Source organism: Abramis brama (genome assembly GCF_963993115.1).
Source record: "Abramis brama genome assembly, chromosome: 15".
NCBI classification, from domain to species: Eukaryota; Metazoa; Chordata; class Actinopteri; order Cypriniformes; family Leuciscidae; genus Abramis; species Abramis brama.
The window spans coordinates 21516296-21538291 of record NC_139977.1 but is presented as its reverse complement, the minus strand read 5'-3'; the positions used below and the strand labels follow the sequence as shown (position 1 = coordinate 21538291).

Below are 21996 nucleotides of genomic sequence, written 5' to 3'. Positions count from 1 at the left end.
ATTGTGGGTAAAGATGTCACTTCGCTTGCTTAACCCTCAGCAACCAATCATAGACAGATGGAGAGAGAGGAAGAGAAAGAAGGAGGGGCTGTGGGCTGATCACCATAGAAACAGTGCCACCCACAGTCACTTAGTATTACTGAATTTATACATAGCTGAAAGCATCCGAGTAGTGCACAAGAGCCACATGAGACATGACAGTCATTTTTTCTTTGTTATATATACAATTGCACTGGAATTTGACTTTGTACTGACACATAGATAACATGTATCTGATCATTAACCACAGACTTTAGGACTCCAGTATATGCATTGAGCACTTTTATATATGCATTGAGCATACTTTAAATGTGAAGCGTGTTATTTTTGTGTTATTTTTTTGGGATTGTTAATGCTTTCTTTTAATTGTCTTAGGCAATTTTAATATTAATAAGCCTTTTGTAGGTTGTTTTCCAGTAAAAGTGTAGCACTGTTTGTGTCAATGGCTCTGTGTTGCTGTCAAAACATTGCTCTGTTTGTTTGAGCATCCAGATCCGCCTGCCAACAGCTCAGCCAATGGTGTGGGTTTGGGGCGTGGCTATCTCTTTGTCTGACCATGTTTGGTCAGATGGTATGTTTGATGAAACCTGTTTGAAAATGGTCATTTTTAATGTCAATGCAGCAAAATGACACATAGGCCTATGATAGGTATCATTAGGGCCCGAGCACCGATGGTGTGAGGACCCTCTTGGAATTGCTCCGTTTATAATTATTATTAGATATCTATTAATTCTTGAACGTTATAATTTAAATTATGTGAATGTAGTTCAACATTTGTTGTTCCATCATGATGTGAGGAAAAAATAATTTACTTATCTTGTAGAACAAAACATTAAAAGTACCATCAAGTTATGTTTACCACAGCCTTTATTTTACTCATACTTATTATACACCCGCCAAATGTGAGTAAAATCAACTGAGGGGTAAAGGCCTCATTATACTTCTGCGTCGGACCTACGCCGGAGCCTATACGCCGTAGGCAACGTGTTGGTTTTAATTTATACTTCTGCGTTGTTGTCCGCGTTGACGCGCACCTAGGGAGCATGTGAAACCCCGAGGGAGGGGTTCTGGCAGACCAATCACAGCGCTTGCGTCCGCGTAGAATTGACTCGTTGTTACATTTTTGGAGAGGTGCACGTCAGGGTACGCCAAAGGGTACGCACGCTACACACAGCCTACGACGTAGCTACGGCGGCAGTTCGACGCAGAAGTATAAATACTGTAGGCCTTAACACTGTCAAATCACTAGTCAATTTGGCGTGTTACTATGTTTACTCAATTTGCTGGGGAAGTTCGTGTAAGCCAAATCTGTGCGAATTTAGCACAAATACTTGAAAGTCATCGATGAGATATTAAATACATCTGGCTTACTTGAACATGACCGTCGCTACGCAACAAATAACAGCGCACTTGACTTGTTCATTTGCATTGAAGTAATAGCAAAGATTAAAAAGCATTTGGTGATTTGTTTATATAAGAAATTAATGTATGAAATCCAAATTTTATATATAAAGCTGTGATGTAGTAAATCTGGTTAATTTGTTCTTCTTTTTTGTTGGCTAGTAGAAGTCCTGAATGGCCGGTAACTTAAAAATTTAGTAGCCAAATCGGTCGGTGGGTGAAAAAGTTAATTTCAAACCCTGCTTATACTAATAGTAAAGATTCAGTGTTTGCCTTTCAAAATATGTATTTTGTTTCCCACAGCATTAACAAAGCAAAGCATGAGCCCAAGTTAATTATCTTTTAAAAACAGGTCAGTATATGGTCATTTAAATTTGCTGACGTTCTGCCACTTTGTTAATGTTCATGAATGGTAGGACATTAGTATACATGGTTACTCATTGCTTTTATCACAACGTTTTTAAAATGTGTACATGTCTCCACTTCAGTTAACTCTCATGACATCAGTTATGTAGATAGTTTGCAGACACAGTCTTTAGAAAATGTAAGGGTTTGCTATCAAATTGTTTTTTTTGTTTTTTTTTTGGCTGGCATTGTCAAAATGTAATTTTTTAAGTTTTATTATTTTATATAATTTTTATTTTTTACATATGTTTCAATGTAGTTTCTGCATGATGATGCATGTTATAATCAAAAGGGGGAGCTGTGTTGAAATGTAAATATTTAGATTTAATTGAATTACATTCAGAGAACTGAATCAGAGTCTGGACTTTTCTACATCGCCAGGCTTTAAAAGCCACTTATGTCTTTAACCCTGACTTTCCCTAGCAGAGAACTTGGCTCAGTACTGACAATCTGTTCTCCAAGACACCAGCTGGCATTAGAATACTTAGCGGCAGACAGTCATTATAAGAACAGTTTTCAGAGGGTATTAACCTATCGTTGATAAACTGACAAGACCTCGGATGACCCAACATGTAATAATGCTTAATAAGTTCATACAGTTCTTACCTAGGCAATCCTTTTTTCTTTGAACCTTTTAAAGTTGTTGCATTGACTATATCTGTATGAACTGTGTTACTGCTCAGCAAAACACCTACCTGAAATTAACACTGAAAGATAGATCTTCTGATAGACCTTATTGAATTCATATCACTATGAAAAACACATCTACATAAAATGTTATAAATAGGCTACTGTTAGGAATGCAAATATCTTTGCAAAATATATTTTTTGCTGCAAATATAATTGTAATAGTAATAGAAAATAGAATGGTATGTATATGTTATATGGTATGTAATGATATGGTAAGTAATTATGATATGTAGGCTACATGTAATTTCTTAACATTTTTCCATTCTCTAAGAATGAATTTAATTTTTATATGCATTTCATTTGTTTGGAACCAACAGTTGTATAATGTCAGTTTACAGGAAGACGGCACTAAAGCTTTGTACACTTTTAAAAAACGATTGTTTAGTTTAACTTAAAAAAGCCTTAAAAATTTGAGTTCATTGAAATTAAATTTTGAGTTAATACAATGAGGGAAGATTGGTTTAATAAATAGAAACTCAATATATGATGTTTTCTGAACCACATTAATTGTCTAAGTTGATTTGACACAAGATAAAAAGTTGTGATAACAAATCATGATTTTTTTTTTTTACTGTGTAAAGTGGATAACTTTTCTTTTGGCTACACAACACTTGTCCAGTTTTACCCAATTAGATCTCATGAACTTCTGCAGACATTTTCCCTTTTTAAAACATCAGTATGTTTATTTAAATTTGCTGGCATTCTGCCAGTTTGTTAATGTTCATGGATGGTTTGGCATTACAGAAACTATGGTTACTCATTGCTTTAATCACAATGTTCTAAACATGATGTGTAAGTTTTCCATAATCTCTATTATGTTTCCCAAACAGAAATATTTATTGTCCTTTGTTATTTTTATTTTTTTTAATATGTTGATTCTGTTTTTCTTGGCATTGGTTATCAGTGCAAATGTGCTGGAATATAATGTCTCTTTCAATTTGAATGGGGCATTCAAACTGCTGTGTATCCATTTTAATATATTTTAAATTTGGAGTAATCTGTAAACATATCCTTGACCAGACTGACTTCACACCATCATGGCCAGTTATACTAGAGATGCCAGTGATATGCAGAGCAATACACAATCACCCACCCGTGTAAATTCTATAAAAAATGACCAAAATAAGTTTTGTTTAAAAAATATTTATTGTCACAGACACTTAAAACACAATACTTGACTCCCTTGAGATAAGAAGTTCATTGATTTGATGTCTCCCTGGCACATATGCATCTCTACAGCACTGAAATGGAATTACAGTGGATGCCTCTTCTTTTGCCAGCATGCTAAAGGAATCAATCTTTGTTTCCTCTAACAGCTTAGCAAGCCCCTGTAAAATGAGAGATGAGAGAAATCAGACAGAGAAATCCGAACTCTAACTTTTGTTGTCTTGCAGCTAAATTGAGAGCCTGACTTCTGTCCGTGAACTTACCGGACTGCAGCACGGGCTGGAACTGGCCAGCCATGCAGATCTCCTCCTGTTTCTGGCGGACGATGCGCTGGATTGCAGGAGGTAGGCCACGGGGGTTGCGTGAGAAGATCAGGGCATAGCCGTCATCGCATGTGCCATCATCCTTCAGAGTGCGGCAAGCATAGGTGATAGCATAGTTGTCGTAGTCGGTGTCAATGATCCAGTAGTTGTCACCTTTATTAAGAATAAACAATAAAAAATGAGTCAATTGATTCATGTGACAGTAATGGGTAAACATGTGATAATATACTTGTCTTCTGACCTCCACTAGACAGATAGCTAGCCAGGCCCTGATAGTTCATGAACATCTTGCCAGGAGTGGTAGGGTCAGGTACACTGTATTGGGCAGCCATGTCAGCACACACAACCCAGAATCTGTAAAGAGTTAGCAGGATTGGCATTAACGTGATTTCACCACTAACATTTTTAAACTTGATTTCTGAATCAAGAAATTAGCATTTTGTGATGCCGTTGCTGTCATATATTTAAACTTGATATCTGAATCTACCCAGAATCCTTAAGCAGCAGGATTAGCATTAGCATGTGACGTCATTCCTGTCATACATTTAAACTTGATTTCTGAATCAAACCAGAATCCGTTAGCAGCAGGATTAACTTTAGCATGTGACGTAATTGCTGCCATATGTATTAAACTTGGTCATTGAATTGAATGCTTCATTACTCTCATACTTTCAGATTTTTCACTAACCCGAAAAGAGTTACGCGGCCCTTTGAAGAGGCAGTCATGGTGCCGTCGTCATCAATGGTGTATTCTGCAGAGATGTTGTCCTGGAGGAAGAGTCCCTCTGGGTCTTTCTTCTGCTGAGCGTACCATTTGCCTGCATACTACAAGGTACAGTACAGCAGGTCAGGTCATCCTGTCTGTTTTGCATCAACATTATTAATGAGCAAATGTTTATCTCCACTGAGATCATCAAATAGCATACTACATACTCTCTTGGGGTCAAAGTCGTCCTTGACTGTAAAACTGTCCACAACGCAGGAGACAGACCAGCAGCGCTCAATGTAGGACAGGAAAACCACCAGCAGGGCAAACTTATAGTATTCCATTCTGAGTAGCGGAGAAGGAAAGCACAGGTGAAGCAGTCTGATGCAAAGCTAATCAGCTCAGTATCTATTTCTAACAGTCTTTTTCATAACATTTTGAACCGCAGATTACTTAACCCCGAGGCCCTACATAAAAACTCTAGGTCTTACCTCTTTGTTTTGTTGTTGTTGTTTGGAGTGAACGAAAGGAAGGATTCTGTGGTGTAGGATCTCTCTGTGGTTCTCCACAAGGCTGTGTTGTCTACACTGAGCAAGAGCTCTTTTATACCAACTCTACAGACAGGCTTATTGATTATTTTCACTTCTTGTGACTAAATAAGGTTCTTAAATCTATGGTTAATCCGGTTGTAGAAATCCTCACTGTAATCTGGCTTCTCGGTTGAACCCTCCCATGCTTGCCATAAAAACAAAAAAAGCTTTATGCAACTAATTGGAATATAGTGCGACTTTTTAAAAATAAATAAATCAAAAACATCTGGGAATAGGGTTCGATGAAGCTGAAAGAAGCTTTATTTGTGAAATTGTGTTAAACAACTACTGTATTATGTAATGTTATTAGGTTCCTGGTAATTTCCGATGAACAAGCTTTACCTAATGTAAGATGTACTAAATGTTCAATAACCAGAAAACAAGACTAGACACATTGTTGTGGTGGAATGATTGTGATTGTTGATTTACAGTGTTGTCTTGATGACAATAAGCTTCTAGTGGCTTTGTGCCAATTTGATGAGATGGACTTGACTACGGAAGCAGCTTTATTCGTTATGAGAATCCATTATGTAATGTACTTGGCTCTTTGTGGTAGATTTGTGTGGTGTGATTTCATTCACTTCACATTCATCATGTTTTAAAAGGAGCCTTTATTTTTAATAGTGCAGTATTGGCGTGCTACAAAAAGCAGGTATAGTAATTATGCAAACAAAATCTTGATTATATAATATTTCTTTACCCCAGTATGTCTATGATGTCATTGAATAAAAGTAAAATTGTATCCATTACTTATTTTGTTCCATATTTATTCATTAAGATGCTGTACAGACTCCTAGTCTCCCTCATCATTCAGCTCTATTATAAATTTGTCTAAAGATTAGAAGTATACATACATTTTTATAGTAATCATTTAGCAAGTTTGATGAAAAGATTGATTTATTTAAAAAGTAAATGTATATATATTACCATCAGAAATGGATAAGTACGACTAAATAAAATAGCATTTCATTATTTGCTGTTATTGTGGCCACTTAACAAGCATCACAAAAAAGACACCAGTTTTATTGGTAACTCTGTTAGCCCGAGATTCATAAATGTATTTCAGGAATCACTGTTAACAGTAGAGGGGCCAGATTTACTAACAGCTTGCGCCATCGCAAACCATCTTTTGGTGTTAAAAAAAACTACTGTCAGGATTTACTAAAGACACGCAGTGAAACATTAGCACTAAAAAACCCTTATTGCATATGAATTTGTAAGAGTTTCCCTTTCAGATGCTAAATTTATGGGAGGAGAGTAGTTAAATATATCATGCAAGGTGATTTACTAAGGTTTGGGCTTGTCAATTTACTGGTGTTTGTGTCATTTACCACCCAAATAAAGTACGTCTTAAACCAGACACTAACAGGTAGATTGGATTTGTCATTATGGAAATGATCCGTCTGGTCTTTAATTTGCACGTCGTCAGTAGATCATGCGGAGAACTTTCCACTCCCATCAGTGCTATTTTGGAATTGCGCTCCCTGTTTAGTAAATATGGCCCTAGGTCTGTATTTTTAAGATACTTAGCCAGATGTTTGATTTTAAAGAATATATTTATTGTAAAATATGATCGCTGAACATTTGTCAATTTGAAAAGTGATTAGATTGTCCCCAGAAGTCTTTTCGGAACTGTTCTTTGGACTACTTCCCATGCATATCTGCATAATCTGTGGCTAACATCTGCTGAATTAGCAGTATTAGGATTGGTTGGTCACGGGCCACACTACAGCACTGAGATCTCTTGGCTCAAATGCTACTGTGACCTCAAGAAACTTTGCTCCCAGGTGGTAAACGTGATTTCACCAAGTGCAACATGTTCCTGGATCAACATTTTAGGGATAACTTATGAGTAGGGTTAGGCAGGTTTATGGGTAGGGATAAGGACTAGATTTTCAGACAGGAAGGTTGTTTCCGGATCAACAAAATATGTTGATATAGGATCATGTCTTGCTTGGCAAAATTACGATGACCGCTCTCAGGTGGCGTGATCTAGGCATCCATACAGTTACCAGTATGCTTGACGGGTTCCTTTACATAATGCATAATTAGATCATGTCTTAAGTTACTCAACAGTGGCAGTGTTGCCATAATTTGAACCCTAATCCATTTATTTATGCTAAAGATGAGAGATGGCTAACCTGGCTAACCTCTCCTGGCACACCTGACTGTGCTCAATGGTATCTATTTGTAGGTGTGCTCCACAGAGATTAGTACACTTCTTTTTAAAGACTTTCATTTCTTTTTTCGGCCACAGCTTCTCAAGCCGTCTGCTATATATACTATGTAAACAGATGGCAAAGAAGACTTGTTTGTCCCTGGTTGTTGTTATTCTTGTGCAGTGGAGCATATTTACCTTTAAACAGGTGTAAGAACTATGGGGGAAAACGTTTAAAAGGATACTCCACCCAAAAATGAAAATTCTGCTGTCATTTACTCATTTGCAAAACTGTATGATTTATTTTCTTCTGTGGGATGGAAAAGAAGATATTTTTGAGTTATATTTGTCATACAATGGAAGTCAGTGGGCTCTGATGTTGTTTGGTTATATTCTTTCCTTAAAATATCTTCCTCTGTGTTCTGCAGAAGAAAGTCAAACAGGTTTGGAATGACGTGAGGATGATGTAAATAGTAGCAACATTTTAATTGGTTTGGGATTGAGTATCCCTTTAAGAAGTTTAACAGGTCAGAAAGTGTAAAATATTGTTTGCACTTTAACAATTTCTGTTTAACAATTACCTCTAACTAAACTAAACCTTTCACATTACATTGTTTTTCAGTGGATATCCTCAATTCCTGCTAACTGTTTCCTTCAGCTTTAGCACACACAGAAATGGGTCTATAGCCCTTTTGTTTTGTTTGTTGTCCAAGTGAACCTCAACCCATAAGCCCTGATCCTAATCCCACACATCCCCCATGTTCTCATGGTTTGCTCCTAGCCAATCTATGAAACGATTCAAACAAAGGCACTCCTTAGTGTGAGTTCATACACAAGTGCTGAGCGTGCACATGTTCCAGTTGGTTGAAGCACTAGATTAGACTAGTTTTCTGGACTCACATCTGTTGTTTCATGCTTCAGTTTAGAGAGCAAGTGTTTTTAAAAAGGTCTGTGTTAGCTATAGGTTAACAAATACATGTGTGGCTAGCTAGCACTTTCTGACTGTGTCATATTTATCATTTTTTCAGGCAGCCCACCCCCTCCCATCCAGTCTCTGTCAATCCAAGGACTGTACACAAATGCAATATCTTTGGCATGTAAGAAAAGTAAGTTCAAATGAGTTCGAATGAGTTCGGTGAAATGAGTCAAACTATGGTCTACTGCACCCTTGTGGGCATTTTAGGCAGTGACAAAAGCTGCATTCAGACTACAAAAAACACTTTATGTTGTCGTCTGATTCTTTAAAACCTTGAGTCTTGAGGTCTTTTATTTACAAGGGCTTGAGAATTTGTTTGTTTTTATTTTCAGTTATTTAGTTGTTTTGTTTTCGTTCCTGTATGGCATTATTATTATCAGCAAAAACATTACTGATGCTTAACACTAGGTGGTACAGTAACAAAAGAACTGGATTCAGGTTCTGATCACTGCCCTTATGTTGGTCAGGATGGTAGAAACTTACTAATAAAACATGTTGCTTGTCATGTCAAAGGATACAAATGTCTTGCATATAATTTTCATGGCCAAACAAACATTAACACAATAAAGAAATTTGCACATAGGAATAAGTTACCCTTATCAATTTGTTGGCTGATGAAATCCTAATGGTTATGGGTCTGATGTACTAATGTAGAGATCGTAGGTTCACACCCCTGTAGACTGTACTGAGAGTTGACTCCTGTCCCTCCTGAATCTCCAAGTTTCTCCAAAGAGACAGCATTTTGTTTAACAGGTTGATTTAGTTAAAATGCCTGCGTACACGCTCAGGCAACTAACTGACAGCTGGATACATTTGACTAATAATCATGTACAGCTTCTGAACTGCTGGGTTCACCCACACAATAGAAATGTACCAGTATTCACCTTCCTTCAGCAGCCAAAGCTGTGACTTGTGTTGTGCAGTGCACGTACTGTATGGAGCTATTAATATGCTGATTATCCTCATGACCTTTTGCTTAAGATGGATACGGGGCCTTTATATAGATATGTACTTTACCTGAACAAAAGATTATAGGTATTTTATGATAAGACTCTGTGTCGTTATTCCATCTAGACCCACATCTTTCAGTAATTAATTACTAACATAATTTGTCAGTTATTATATATATATATAAATATGTGTGTGTTCAATATTGGAGCACACACACACGTATATGCACACAAGCTTATCATGTTACTGCCATACAAAATGAGGCGTTCATAGAATTATGATGCAATACAGATATTGACTCTTTTTGAGAATTGCTGGTTTTAATTTAACTTTTTTTTCCTCTTAAATGGTAATTTAGTCAAGTTACGTATTCAGATTACTAAGTAACTAGTAAAGTTACACATTCATTTTAAACTTACAATAAAATATCTGTTACTTTTTCAAATAAGTAATGCAAGTTACTTTGTATTGTCCCCATATTGAGTGAAATCGAGAGCAAGGAGCAGAGGCGTTGTGTGCGCTGTCTAAACATGATGGTTATAGTTGTAGACTAAATGTGAGCATGCATTTACTCATCTTGCACAAAACCATATTCAGTATTTCTCAAAATTTATAACTCAGAATATTATGCAAAACTGCAATAATTAAATGTTAAATTACATAAATATATTTCATGTATCTCACTTTATTAACCAATGTCTTTGCTGCTGACCTTCTTTGATTCAATTCAATTATACTAAAAAGCAAAAATTACTTTAGAAAAACAGTTTGTTTGCCTCTACTGTATAGGCGTGAATTTGCTTAATTTCCTTCAGCCAGAGGCTTATTTATTTAACTAGTGGTATGAAAGGGCCTATACCTTTGCTAAAATGTTACCAAAAAGCAAACAAGCAAGCCCAGCCCAGATGAGAAAAAGTAATGCAAAAGTAATGTAACGCATTACAATCCAAAGTAACCAAGTAACTCAGTTAGTTACTTTTTGGGGGAGTAACGCAATATTATAATGCATTACTTTTAAAAGTCACTTTCCCTAATACTGGTAATGAAGAATCTTCAGATATACTGTACATTTGTTCTTTTCCATTTTTTAGGAAATCCCTTTCACTGCTCCCATTGTATCAGTCACACTGAGCAAGAAGACAACTGGGTGCTGAGATAATCAGCTAGTGGCCTGGTTAAATAGGGCTTAGTAATAAGGAGTGTGTTTTTAATAAGAACTTAAAGAGCTTGTAGCATAAAGGCCAATCTTTTGGGAGAAGACACAAAGAGGAACAAAGCATATGATTGTGCATTACCACTCATACTTTATGATTGTTGCTTTTCCTCTAAAACTGTTGTTAAGAGCACCTCTTCTTTTTCCCAGGACACAGAGAGCAGAGGAGAGTTCAGAGGAGGACGTTGGTCAGTTTCAGCTGTGGGCTCAGGCTTTGATGCAGGTCACCTGATCAGTTTTACTAGAGCAGATCCTGATTCACCTTCAACACTATTAGGAAAACACCTTGCTGATGACAGTTAGATTGGACACGGGTTGCCCCTGCTGTGGCAGGCGTCTCATCTCACGATTTCTTTTTCTCAACCATTTGAGGAATATAGGCTGTAAATATTCATTTGTTTTGTCCTGAAAACTCATTTGAACTCTCATTACTTGGCCATTACCTGCCAGTACTGGGACTGGGCCAGAAGATCCCACGATGAGTGTCAAAAAGGAAGACGTGGAGAAGTTCCTGGATGGAAATCCAGATTTTGCCAGGAGCTATTTTGACAAAAAGCTCAAACCTGGTGCCGTGGCCTCGATCATGCAAATACCGGAGTCGAAAGTGGATGTGGACAGTTTTAAGGCCATAAGCTCGATAGAAGAGGGAGCGATGTTCTACGATCTCATTTCAGACATGCAGGAGAACGTCAATATGGAGAAGGTGATTTTTAAGATTCTGCAGAGGATCAGCGCTATGATCCATGCCGACCGATGTAGCCTCTTCATGTATCGACAACGGAACGGCATCGCCGAGCTGGCTACGCGTCTCTTCAACGTTAATAAAGATTCTGAGCTCGATGACTGTGTGGTGCCTCCAGACTCTGAGATCGTCTTCCCTCTGGACATCGGTATAGTAGGACATGTGGCTCAAACCAAGAAGACTGTCAATGTGAAGGATGTTACACAGGTACGAACCACTCTGAAACATCTGTACACAGATCAGACGCACTTTGTAAAACTTGATTGAAAGAGACTAATTACATTATTATACATTATTAGACTGCAGCTATGGTCATATTTTGAGGCTCGGCAAATCCTCTTGACATAATCCCATTTATTTCAATATGCCATGACCTATGTTTAGCATGAAGGATTATTTCACCTGTGGCATTTATGTAATGACCAAATCTCCTCACAGTAGTGAGTGAAAAGATTTTTCATTTAATCATTTTTACAGTATGTTGTTTGTGTTATGGCATCTACACAATTATTTTGATTTGTTAAACAAGGGCGAAAACACTTTTCATGTGCTTTCTAGTATCCATAAGAAATGAATCCATTTGCAGTAATGAATTGTCAGATAAATGTGAAGTTAGTGCCTCAATTAAAAGTCAGTTATCAGTATATCAGTAAAACGAGTCTTTTAAAGATGTTATTTTCTAAAATACGTCTTTCATCTGTGATGAGATATTGTGGTTAATTAACATCATGAGTAAACGAATTTGATTCCAAAGTTTGTTTGCAGTCTGACCCTACGACAATTTGCATTGAGTGATAAATACAAGTATAAATGTGTGTGACATAACTGACTTTGCTTTCACTGTAGGATAGTCACTTCAGCACATTCGTTGACGAACTTACTGAATACACCACGCGCAACATCTTGGCCACGCCCATTATGAACGGCAAGGACATAGTAGCCGTCATCATGGCAGTCAACAAGACTACTGGACCCTATTTCACAGATGAAGATGAGGATGTAAGTGTCTGTCTGCCTTTTCTGTCCACCACCTATTATTAATACAGTGGCCTAAAAAAAAAAAAAAAAAAGTTTGAATGTCACTGCATTAGATAACAAAATATCAAACAAATTAGTATAACTAATAAATGCCATTTAGTATATACAGAGTACACATAGCACAAGCACAACTTTCAATAAACTTTTTTTGCATAACAAGTTAGATAAATGAGAAAACAATTTATACTGTTCAAAAAAGACAAGTATTTTAACACTTAATTAGAAAATTTGTAACTGGTAATAATGCCTGGTAATACGCCTTTTGCATTAAGTCTATCTGACTTAAAGGGGAACTATTATGCAAAATTCACTTTTATGAGATGTTTGAACACCGATGTGTGTCCGCAGTGGGCAACCAGCATTTAATGGTAAAAATCGACTCACTCATTTTTTATAATTCCCATAAATCAAAAGCAGTCTATTTGAACTTGCTGATTCAGATTCCCTCCTACAATGATGTCATTGTAGGGATAAGCCCCGCCCACAGCCGGTGTTGATCTGCCCTATTAGCATAGACACAGCCCTGAGTGAGAAGCACAAAGTCCGCCATTTTTGTATCATTCCTCACTGTAGCTGCTGGAGTTGTACAATGTCTGTGCCAAAGTGGCATTACTGTCGTTGTGTTTTGGGATGTACCAATGCACATAAAAGTCTCCATAGACACCCGCCATCTGAGTCACTGAGGACATTGTGGTAAAATTTTATTTTCAAAGGAAATGTCCCAAAGAAAATCGCTAAATTCTTATACATTTGTGCCAATCATTTTTGCGCCGGACTGCTCCACAAACAAGGGTCTTTTTTAACGCTAGATTTTCAAAAAGGTTTATTCTGAAAGATGGGTTAATACCAACGCTTCGTGTGCAAACTTCAGATCCAGACTCAATCATGAGATGAGAGTCCTATTTTGTATTAATAGTTCCCCTTTAAGAGTAAAATTTTTTAATATACAGTAGTATTTGAAAGTTGTGCTTAGACAAGAACGGGTATTGTTCAAAATTCATGTATAACTTAGATGAAAGGTTTTGATCCACTTCAGATGTTGACTACTGTATATAAAATATTGAAATGAGACACTAAAGACATACTGTACTTGGCATTTACTGAGACATTTAAGCATACTTGGCATCATGTTATTTTCTTTAAAATTTCAAAATATGCCTCTTTTTCTCAAAGCTTTTTTTAAAGTATATGAAAGTTGCATCTCTGAACCTGAAGATTTTTCATCTGAGCTACCTTCACAACTGTGAAACTCGTAAAGGACAGGTCAGTCTGCATAAGTTTGCAAACACTAGCAATTGTTAAAAATGAATTGAAAAAGATATGGTCCTTAATGCATTTTTTATGTTTTTCATGCATAGCTGCTGTTGTGGTCAGCTAACAAGGTGTTTGAAGAGCTCACAGACATTGAACGACAGTTTCACAAAGCTTTGTACACAGTGCGAGCCTACCTCAACTGTGACAGGTACTCTGTGGGCCTGCTGGACATGACCAAGGAAAAGGTACGTCAATCGATATAATTGCTGAAAGGAACAAAGGCTTCATGCTTAATTTAGAGGCTTCAGTCTGTCCTGTTTCTCTCTAAGTCTGACCTGGTGGTTTTATTCCCTTGCAGGAGTTCTTTGATATTTGGCCAGTGTTGATGGGGGAGCAGCCACCTTATTCGGGCCCTGTAACTCCAGACGGAAGGGTAGGCTGCATTTTTCATATTTCAGATATAGGTAGTTCAGCCAAAAATCCAAAAAAAGTGTTTCATCATTTACTCCCCCTCATGCCAATGCAAACCCATATTACTTTTTTTGTATGGTAGAATCTAGCAGAATGTCCAAGCTGCTTTTTTTCCAAACAGTGACACCTGTGGTCACCATTCACTTTCGTTATATGGAAAAGAGCAGCTTAGACATTTTTTGAAAAAATCATACTTGGTTTGAATGACATGAGTAAATGATGACAGAATTCTGCCTCTAAAATGCTAATAAAATCACATTTTCATCTTTCGTTTCACTTAGGAAGTAATTTTCTACAAAGTTATTGATTATATTTTGCACGGAAAAGAGGACATCAAGGTCATACCGTAAGGTTTCTTTTTTCTTATAGTAGCCTTTTTTCTGATGCGTTATATCCAAAGTGTGCATTTTAAGAGATGGCATTATAAAAAAACATTTTCTCTCTCTTTTTTCCCCCCACAGAAATCCAACTCCAGATCATTGGGCTTTGTCTAGTGGATTACCCACATATGTAGCAGAAAATGGATTGGTAAGTTACTCCTTTATTATTTTGGGAACAAAGTATGGTTGATTTTTTTTTTCTTTTGTAAATATATATATTTACATATGTATTTATTTACTTTTATTGTGTGCTCAAGATTTGCAACATCATGAATGCAGCAGCAGAGGAAATGTTCAACTTTCAGGTAGATATGTTTTGCTATCTAAAACAAGTTTAATCGTTGAAGTTGCCTTGAATTGCAGTAATAACACTTTGTGATTCTGTAGACAGAAGCTCTGGATAGCAGTGGATGGACCATAAAGAATGTGCTATGTCTGCCAATTGTCAACAAAAAAGAAGAAATTGTTGGTGTTGCAACTTTCTACAACAGGAAGGATGGCAAACCATTTGATGACCATGATGAACAACTCATGGAGGTAAAATTGATCAATTGATTGGTAGAATGATAGAGATGGGTCACCAATGACTTGTTGAGTCACGGAACAATGCGTTGTTGTCTTGACAGGCTTTGACACAGTTTCTGGGCTGGTCGGCCCTCAACACGGACACCTACGACAAAATGAATAAGCTGGAGAACAGGAAGGACATTGCTCAGGACATGGTGCTTTACCATGTCAAATGTCGAGATGATGAGATTCAAAATATCCTTGTAAGTTCCAAGTGACTTAATTTATTGTATTGTACTGTAATTGATTGTATTTTATTTCTGTTAATTTTTGTTCTGTTTGGTTTTACTATTCTAGAAAACAAGACAATATTTTGACAAAGAGCCAGTTGACTGTGAGGAGGACGAGCTTTTGGAGATTCTGGTACTTTGACCTGTTTACTGTTCCTTTTAACTTATTAATTCAAGATTTTTGAAATCAGGGTACAGGCTGATCCCAACCTTCTCAGATAGATAAGACAAAGAAAGTCGCCTTTAATAGGAAACCATTAGCAATAACATTACAGATTATTTTAAATATGTCTATTGTGACTCTCTTAATATGCTAATGATGTTCAAGTTATGCTGTTTCAGCTGATATTGCATTCTTCAAATTATTAAAAATACTTGGTTTTGTGTTCTCAGAAAGTTATCCACTGTCTGACTTTTTTTGTTTGTTGTTTTTCGTGCAGAAAAAAGAGCTGCCTGGCCCAAAAAAGTTTGAGATCTACGCCTTCCATTTTTCAGACTTTGACTGCACTGAACTGGAGCTTGTAAAGTGTGGGATCCAGATGTACTATGAAGTTGGGGTGGTTAGAAAGTTTCAGATCCCTCAAGAGGTACATTTTCATGTTTATGATAGCATAAACACTTCATTTGTGTGTATCATGAAATTTCATAAAAACAATATGTAATATGGCTGCTATCTGCTTTAATTAGGTTTTAGTGAGATTCATGTACTCGGTCAGCAAAGGCTACAGGAAAATCACCTACCACAACTGGCGCCATGGCTTCAATGTTGGGCAAACCATGTTCACTTTACTCACGGTATGACCTGCTCAGCTTACATTTACATTTATGCAGTTGGAAGCCACTATCATCTGATGTTTTCAGTTCATTTTAAACCATGATGTTAGTGTTGCTAGCGTCATACTGTACTGTTTGAGCTATAGAAGCACTTGTTTAGGTTCCAAGCAAAATGTATTTTTAATTTAAGTAAATAATCAAAACACATTTGCAAATAATGATTGTTTTCGAACAAGTTTCAAACACTCCTTCATCTTCCATCGGTTAGACAAACGGATAGCCCTGCCAAAACTCATGCCCAGTTAGGTTGCTCAGACAACCTTGACTTTGACTTTGTTGTTCATGACACATTTTTGATACACATACTCAAAATAATAAAATCTTAATGAGAATATTTTTTGTATTTATGGAGCCAGACAGGGAAACTGAAGAGGTATTACTCAGATTTGGAGGTGATGGCCATGATCACTGCTGGCTTCCTGCATGATATCGACCACAGAGGCACAAATAATCTCTACCAAGTGAAGTCAGTAAACTACTAATACTTCTACTAGTACTTGTACTACTATTGTAATAATAATCATTACTTTTGTATTTTTTTGTGGTTAGGTCCGGAAATCCTCTAGCCAAGCTGCATGGATCCTCCATTCTAGAGAGGCATCACTTGGATTTTGGCAAATTCTTGCTAGGCGATGAGGTAATGAGCAAACTGTCCAGAATGTAAGCTTCCATGTTAATTTGATTTGATACTTACATATTTGTTTTTCCTTAGTCATTAAACATCTTCCAAAACCTCAACAGAAGACAAACAGAGCATGTCTTCCACCTCATTGATATTGCCATTATCGCAACTGATCTTGCCTTGTACTTCAAGTAAGTTACAATATGTAACAATGGAATGTTTTAAATGCCACTATTAAATTATTTACTCATCATTATGTTGTTTCAAACTCATATGCTGTCATGCAGCTTTTTATACAATGACAGTTCATAGTGACCGTGGCTGTTCATTTAAAGAATTAAAAACTAAATTGAAAACAAAAATGTACTCATGTAAACTTTTTCTCTACCTAAAAGAAAGAGGACAATGTTCCAGAAAATTGTGGATCTCTCTGAGACATATGAAGAGGAGAAAAAATGGGTGGACTTCATGTCCCTTGAAACAACAAGGAAAGAAATTGTAATGTAAGTGTTTCCATTTATAGCTACATTAGGCATTTTGGCAAAATAAATATTTTAAAAAGTATCATTTTGTGCTTTTCATTTTTTCATATTTGTATTAATCGACCAGGGCGATGATGATGACAGCGTGTGACCTCTCAGCTATCACGAAGCCATGGGAGGTGCAGAGCAAGGTAGGAGATGTCAACTGAAGAATAACTTCTCTTTTGCTTCTCTGGAATATACAAAGCGTGATTTGTCCCATCCTAGGTTGCCCTCTCTGTAGCAGCTGAATTCTGGGAGCAGGGTGATCTTGAGAGGACTGTGCTTGAGCAACAGCCCATCGTGAGTACCTTTTTGTTTTCACACAAAACTTGCCATTCTAATATTGGTGGTAAATAAAAAAAGGAAAAAAGAAGAATCGGAAAATATTATGTGGTGTCTGTCTTTTCACCTAATCTAGCCCATGATGGACAGGAACAAAGCTGCAGAGCTGCCAAAGCTTCAGTGTGGTTTTATCGACTTTGTCTGTACTTTTGTCTACAAGGTACCTTTATGAATGATGGAGACTGATCAATTTCTGTTTCATGAAATGAATGCCAAAAACAAAACGAAAAAGTTGTGGTCAGTAAGATTAATTAGCAACCCTTTTCTCTTATTCTTCCACAGGAGTTCTCTCGTTTCCACAAGGACATCCAGCCAATGTATGATGGCATTCTGAACAACCGGATGAATTGGAAAGCGAGGCAGGAGGAATATGAGTCGAAACTAAAGGAATTGGAGGAGGCAACTAAAGCCAAACAGGAAGCAGCTGCCAACAACGGTTTGAATTTTAGATAGTCTTTTGCTTAAGCTTTTATTCAGTTTCGTTTACTGTATTTGTACTAAATTTGATGAAATCTTCAGGTTGACATTTGACATATGTTCACTATTGCTCAAAAGTTTGGGGTTGTTAAGTTTTTCTTTTATGCTCACTAAGGCTGCATTTATTTGACCAAACATACAGTAAAAACTGTAATATTGTGAAATATTATTACACTTTAATATAACTGTTTTCTATTTGAATACAATTTATTCTTGTGATGCTAAATTGTGATGAAATTTCAGCATCATTACTCCAGTCTTCAGTGTCACGTGATCCTTCAGAAATCACTCTAATATGCTGATTTGGTGCTCAGGAAACATTTCTTATTGTTTTCAATGTTAAAAACAGTTGCTGCTTAATAGTTTTGTGGTAACCATGATACATTTTTCTTTGGGATTCTTTGTTGAATAGAAAGAACAACATTTATTTGAAATTTAATTTTACTATTAATTACAACATGTCTTTACTGTCACTTTTGTTAAATTTAATGCATCCTTGCAGAATAAAAAAATAAAACCTACTGACACCAAACTTTTGAACAGTAGTGTACACTGACAATGCTAAATGGCCAAAAGTATGTGGACACCCAAACACAACTATATGTGCTTGTTGAACATTTAATTGAAAATAATTATGCAGATTAAAAGGAAAATGGTCATCACTTTGCTGCCATAATAAAGGTTTTATAGCCTGATGACATAAAAAAAATATCTTTGACTTCCACAAAAATAAATAATTTTATTTTATTATTATTTATTCTCTAGTTCTTTAGAAAACCATCTATATATAAGAACCCAGACAGCAAAAATCTGACCTAAACCCAGATCTGAACTAGAATAGCCAATCCTGTTAATTACAAGAAGGTGTCCACATCCTGTCAGCCATATATTGTATGATCTAACACATTTCTATAATTTGGATTCTGTGTTTGTATTTGTTTCTCTACAGCTGCAAAGTCCAACAGCACCAGTGGATCAGGGTCCAAGACCTGCTCCATCTGCTAGAGAAAAGACAACCGTACAGAGGGCAGGGCAGTTCAAGATGCAATTTAGCCTCTGTTACGTCAAATGGGGGGATGCAACCTGAACCCCAGGATCCCCAAGGATCTAACCACGAGTGAGTGGGAAAACACTATCAATGCATTATATGCTATCAGCAAGCCACAAGACCACCTGCTAACCAAAACACATGTTGGATCTCGCCTACAGTTAGTATTACTGTTCCATTGTGTTTCCTTTGGGTCATAGTGTTTGGTTTAAGCATTTTCATTGGGTGGTAATCAGTTTCAATTAATCACAATGCAGTCTTACAGGAAAATTCAGAGGTGAACATTGCAAATTTAGTTCTGATTTATCCCCCAAACAATCAAAAATATTAGCATAATCTATAAATTACTTTCAGTTCCTTACAGTTGCTATTTAATATCAAGCAGTTCCACAACAAGTGTTTAAGTAATTAAAATCAAGGAATCAAATAATCACGTACAGCAAGTTATTGTACTTTAAAGATAACCTTTTCTCCATTTTAAATTTGTTATAATGTTTCATTTAGTGTCACCTGCTACTTTCCCTGAATGTAAAGGCCATTATATGAGTGATATGTAGTTTTTATGTCATTCATTCCCTCTAAAAGTGATCACATCGTACAGTTTGGTCACATCCAAAGTTAACTTTCAGGTCGCTAAATTTGGTAGGTGACAGACTTTAATCTGCAATACAATACAGCTTCTGGTAAGCAAGATATGAATACAGTGGTGGTCAGTTATAGTTTAGTTTAGTCATAGCTGTTTTTATAGACGGATTTTTATTTCTGACAGGAAATGCGCAATTGTCCTTCAGAATTATTTACGTCAAGTGCTGTCATGGGTGTGTTTTACTGAGCAATGTCCCGTTACTCCGTTTCTCCCCTGTTGGGACATGCGTTCACAGAGAAAACTAATTCCAGTGGCCTTGATACCATTCATCTGTTGAGTTCTCATCTGACATGTCATCACACTGTACCTTGACAAGTCTGTGATTAAATTCACAAAGGTATCCAGATTCAGGCATAATGTTTTTCCTCTTATGTCTGACTTTTATAGGAATCAAGTTTCTCTTTCACTGGTTGTCTATAAAACATCTTGAAAACATCAGTTGTGAATCTAATTGTGTCAATATACGTAAGTTATTTATACATTTTATGAGGTACGACTTTACATAGTTTTAAAATAAATACTATGAAGGTGTGTTTTAGCGCACTTAAGGAATTGTACATGCTTATTATGCAAAGCTGCTGCTTGTGATTAATAAAGGTTTAATTTAAGTTGCGAAGTTTCAGGCGGTAGATAAGAAAATTGATGTTTTAATCGATGTGTCAGATCTGACAGTTGGGGCCCGGTTATAAGACTTGTTTGACACAAATGTGATTTACTTGCAGAGCAAGTTTCATGATGTTTTTTGACAAGAATTTGATTATTTTGATTCATCATCAAATAAGATGCTCTCCAACCATCCAAAATACATCATCAAATATGGGTGATTTCAATTCAATTGGTAAAAATGTTAAGCTTCACTTTGTTTGCTCAATACCATGGCAATTAAAGCATATATTTTTATGAACTTGTGTTTTTGTTGAAATGCTGTTCTTTTGAACTTTCTATTCATCAAAGAATCTTGAAAAATGCATTATGGTTTCCAGGAAAATATTACGTTTTTTTTTGTTTTTTTTTTGATGTTTCTTGAGCACCAAATCAGCATATTAGAATGATTTCTGAAAGATCATGTGACACTGAAGACTGGAGTAATGATGCTGAAAATTCAGCTTTAGAATTCAGCACAGGAATTACATTTAAAATACTGTAAATTAAAACCGTTAAACTAACAGTATTGCAGTTTTTACTTTTTTTTTTATTAAATAAATGCAGACTTGGTGAGACGTCTTTCAAAAACATGAAAAAAATCGTACCAATCTCAAACTAGTGATTGATAGTGTATGAAAGGAATAATAGTAATCTGAGGCTCTTTGTGACTCACTCGATAAGAAAGCCTCTTATCCTATGAGAACTATCAGCAGTTTCCACCCTTCCCTTCCTAGACGTAATCTGCAAAGGTTATCTGAACAGCTACACATCCCTACATATTCCATTTCACAATAAATCCTCTGACAATATTCTTACCAGACTTTTAATGTTTTTGTCTCTGTTAAGGCCCGTTCACACCAAGAGAGAAAACTATAACGATAAATAAATAATTCTAAAAATCGTTCTAAATATAAAAGGATAGCAGATTTCACACCAAAATTATTATGATAACGGCACTGAGGAACGATTTTGTTGAAATCACCTACAGAGCGATTTTTTCCAGCTGATGAATGATAAAGATTTAAAGTGGCAGACAACAAAACTCAGTGTGCACTTATAATACACAGAACGTTAACGTCCGCTGGTGTGGATGCTAATATAGTTATTGTTATAGTTAATCTTTCTTGGTGTGAACAGGCCTTTAAACTCATAGCATTTCTGGGTTTCAGATAAACACAACAAGAAATGTTGAAAGCAGAGTTGAGAGACATCTAAACAAATATATATCTTGCTTATTTGAATAGTTAATGAAGTGTAGCACTGCAGCTAAGTAGCTGTGAAGCATTTGTGCAAAATCAGCACTTGTACTGTATTGGCTTGACCTAAATCCTGGGATTTATGCTAAACCATGGTCGCGTTATACAATTGTCCTCCCTCTATAAATGTCACTACGGCAATGCAGAAAAGACAAAACAGTCTACAACATATTCTCAGAGGATGATCTTGTTTTGTTAGATGCACATAGTGCATACAAATATAAACATGAAAATATATTCTAGCTGAATTAGTATGCAGAAATCCCTATGATGCATATAATCAGGAAATCAAGGAAAAAAG

At 36.3% G+C, this 21996-nt stretch overlaps 2 protein-coding genes across 3 annotated transcripts in view; one reads left to right on the top strand and one right to left on the bottom strand.

The window, feature by feature from the left end:
- Window positions 1–3662: 3662 nt before the first annotated feature.
- rbp4l (retinol binding protein 4, like) overlaps window positions 3663–21996 on the bottom strand; it is an 85549-nt gene continuing 67215 nt past the window's right edge. The window contains exons 2-7 of one of the 2 annotated variants that reach the window (XM_084136399.1): window positions 5223–5245; window positions 4959–5076; window positions 4714–4850; window positions 4267–4379; window positions 3966–4178; window positions 3663–3863 (exon numbers count right to left, since the gene is read on the bottom strand). In XM_084136399.1, coding sequence (XP_083992525.1) covers window positions 3853–3863; window positions 3966–4178; window positions 4267–4379; window positions 4714–4850; window positions 4959–5075 — 591 coding nt within the window. In that variant the 5' untranslated portion in view covers window position 5076; window positions 5223–5245 and the 3' untranslated portion in view covers window positions 3663–3852. Of the gene's footprint in view, window positions 3864–3965; window positions 4179–4266; window positions 4380–4713; window positions 4851–4958; window positions 5077–5222; window positions 5367–21996 lie in introns of those variants that run through there. The other variant, XM_084136398.1, reaches the window with a different exon arrangement.
- pde6b (phosphodiesterase 6B, cGMP-specific, rod, beta) lies at window positions 8275–20698 on the top strand. The gene is made up of 24 exons (XM_084136397.1): window positions 8275–8426; window positions 8508–8585; window positions 10770–11568; window positions 12208–12360; window positions 13573–13662; window positions 13758–13898; window positions 14012–14086; window positions 14406–14470; window positions 14586–14652; window positions 14762–14809; window positions 14892–15041; window positions 15131–15274; window positions 15369–15434; window positions 15742–15888; window positions 15989–16096; window positions 16492–16601; window positions 16685–16772; window positions 16848–16948; window positions 17153–17260; window positions 17367–17430; window positions 17507–17581; window positions 17700–17783; window positions 17906–18059; window positions 19050–20698. The coding sequence occupies exons 3-24, from the start codon at window positions 11098–11100 to the stop codon at window positions 19103–19105; spliced, it is 2565 nt and encodes an 854-aa protein (XP_083992523.1). The 5' UTR covers window positions 8275–8426; window positions 8508–8585; window positions 10770–11097; the 3' UTR covers window positions 19106–20698.

Bases quoted from the DNA above. Each gene is read 5' to 3' on its own strand.
- pde6b (XM_084136397.1), top strand. From the start codon at position 11,098: ATGAGTGTCAAAAAGGAAGACGTGGAGAAGTTCCTGGATGGAAATCCA. The intron at 14,653-14,761 runs GTAAGTTACTCC...TGTGTGCTCAAG, and splicing joins ATGTAGCAGAAAATGGATTG to ATTTGCAACATCATGAATGC. The intron at 17,582-17,699 runs GTGAGTACCTTT...CACCTAATCTAG, and splicing joins TGCTTGAGCAACAGCCCATC to CCCATGATGGACAGGAACAA.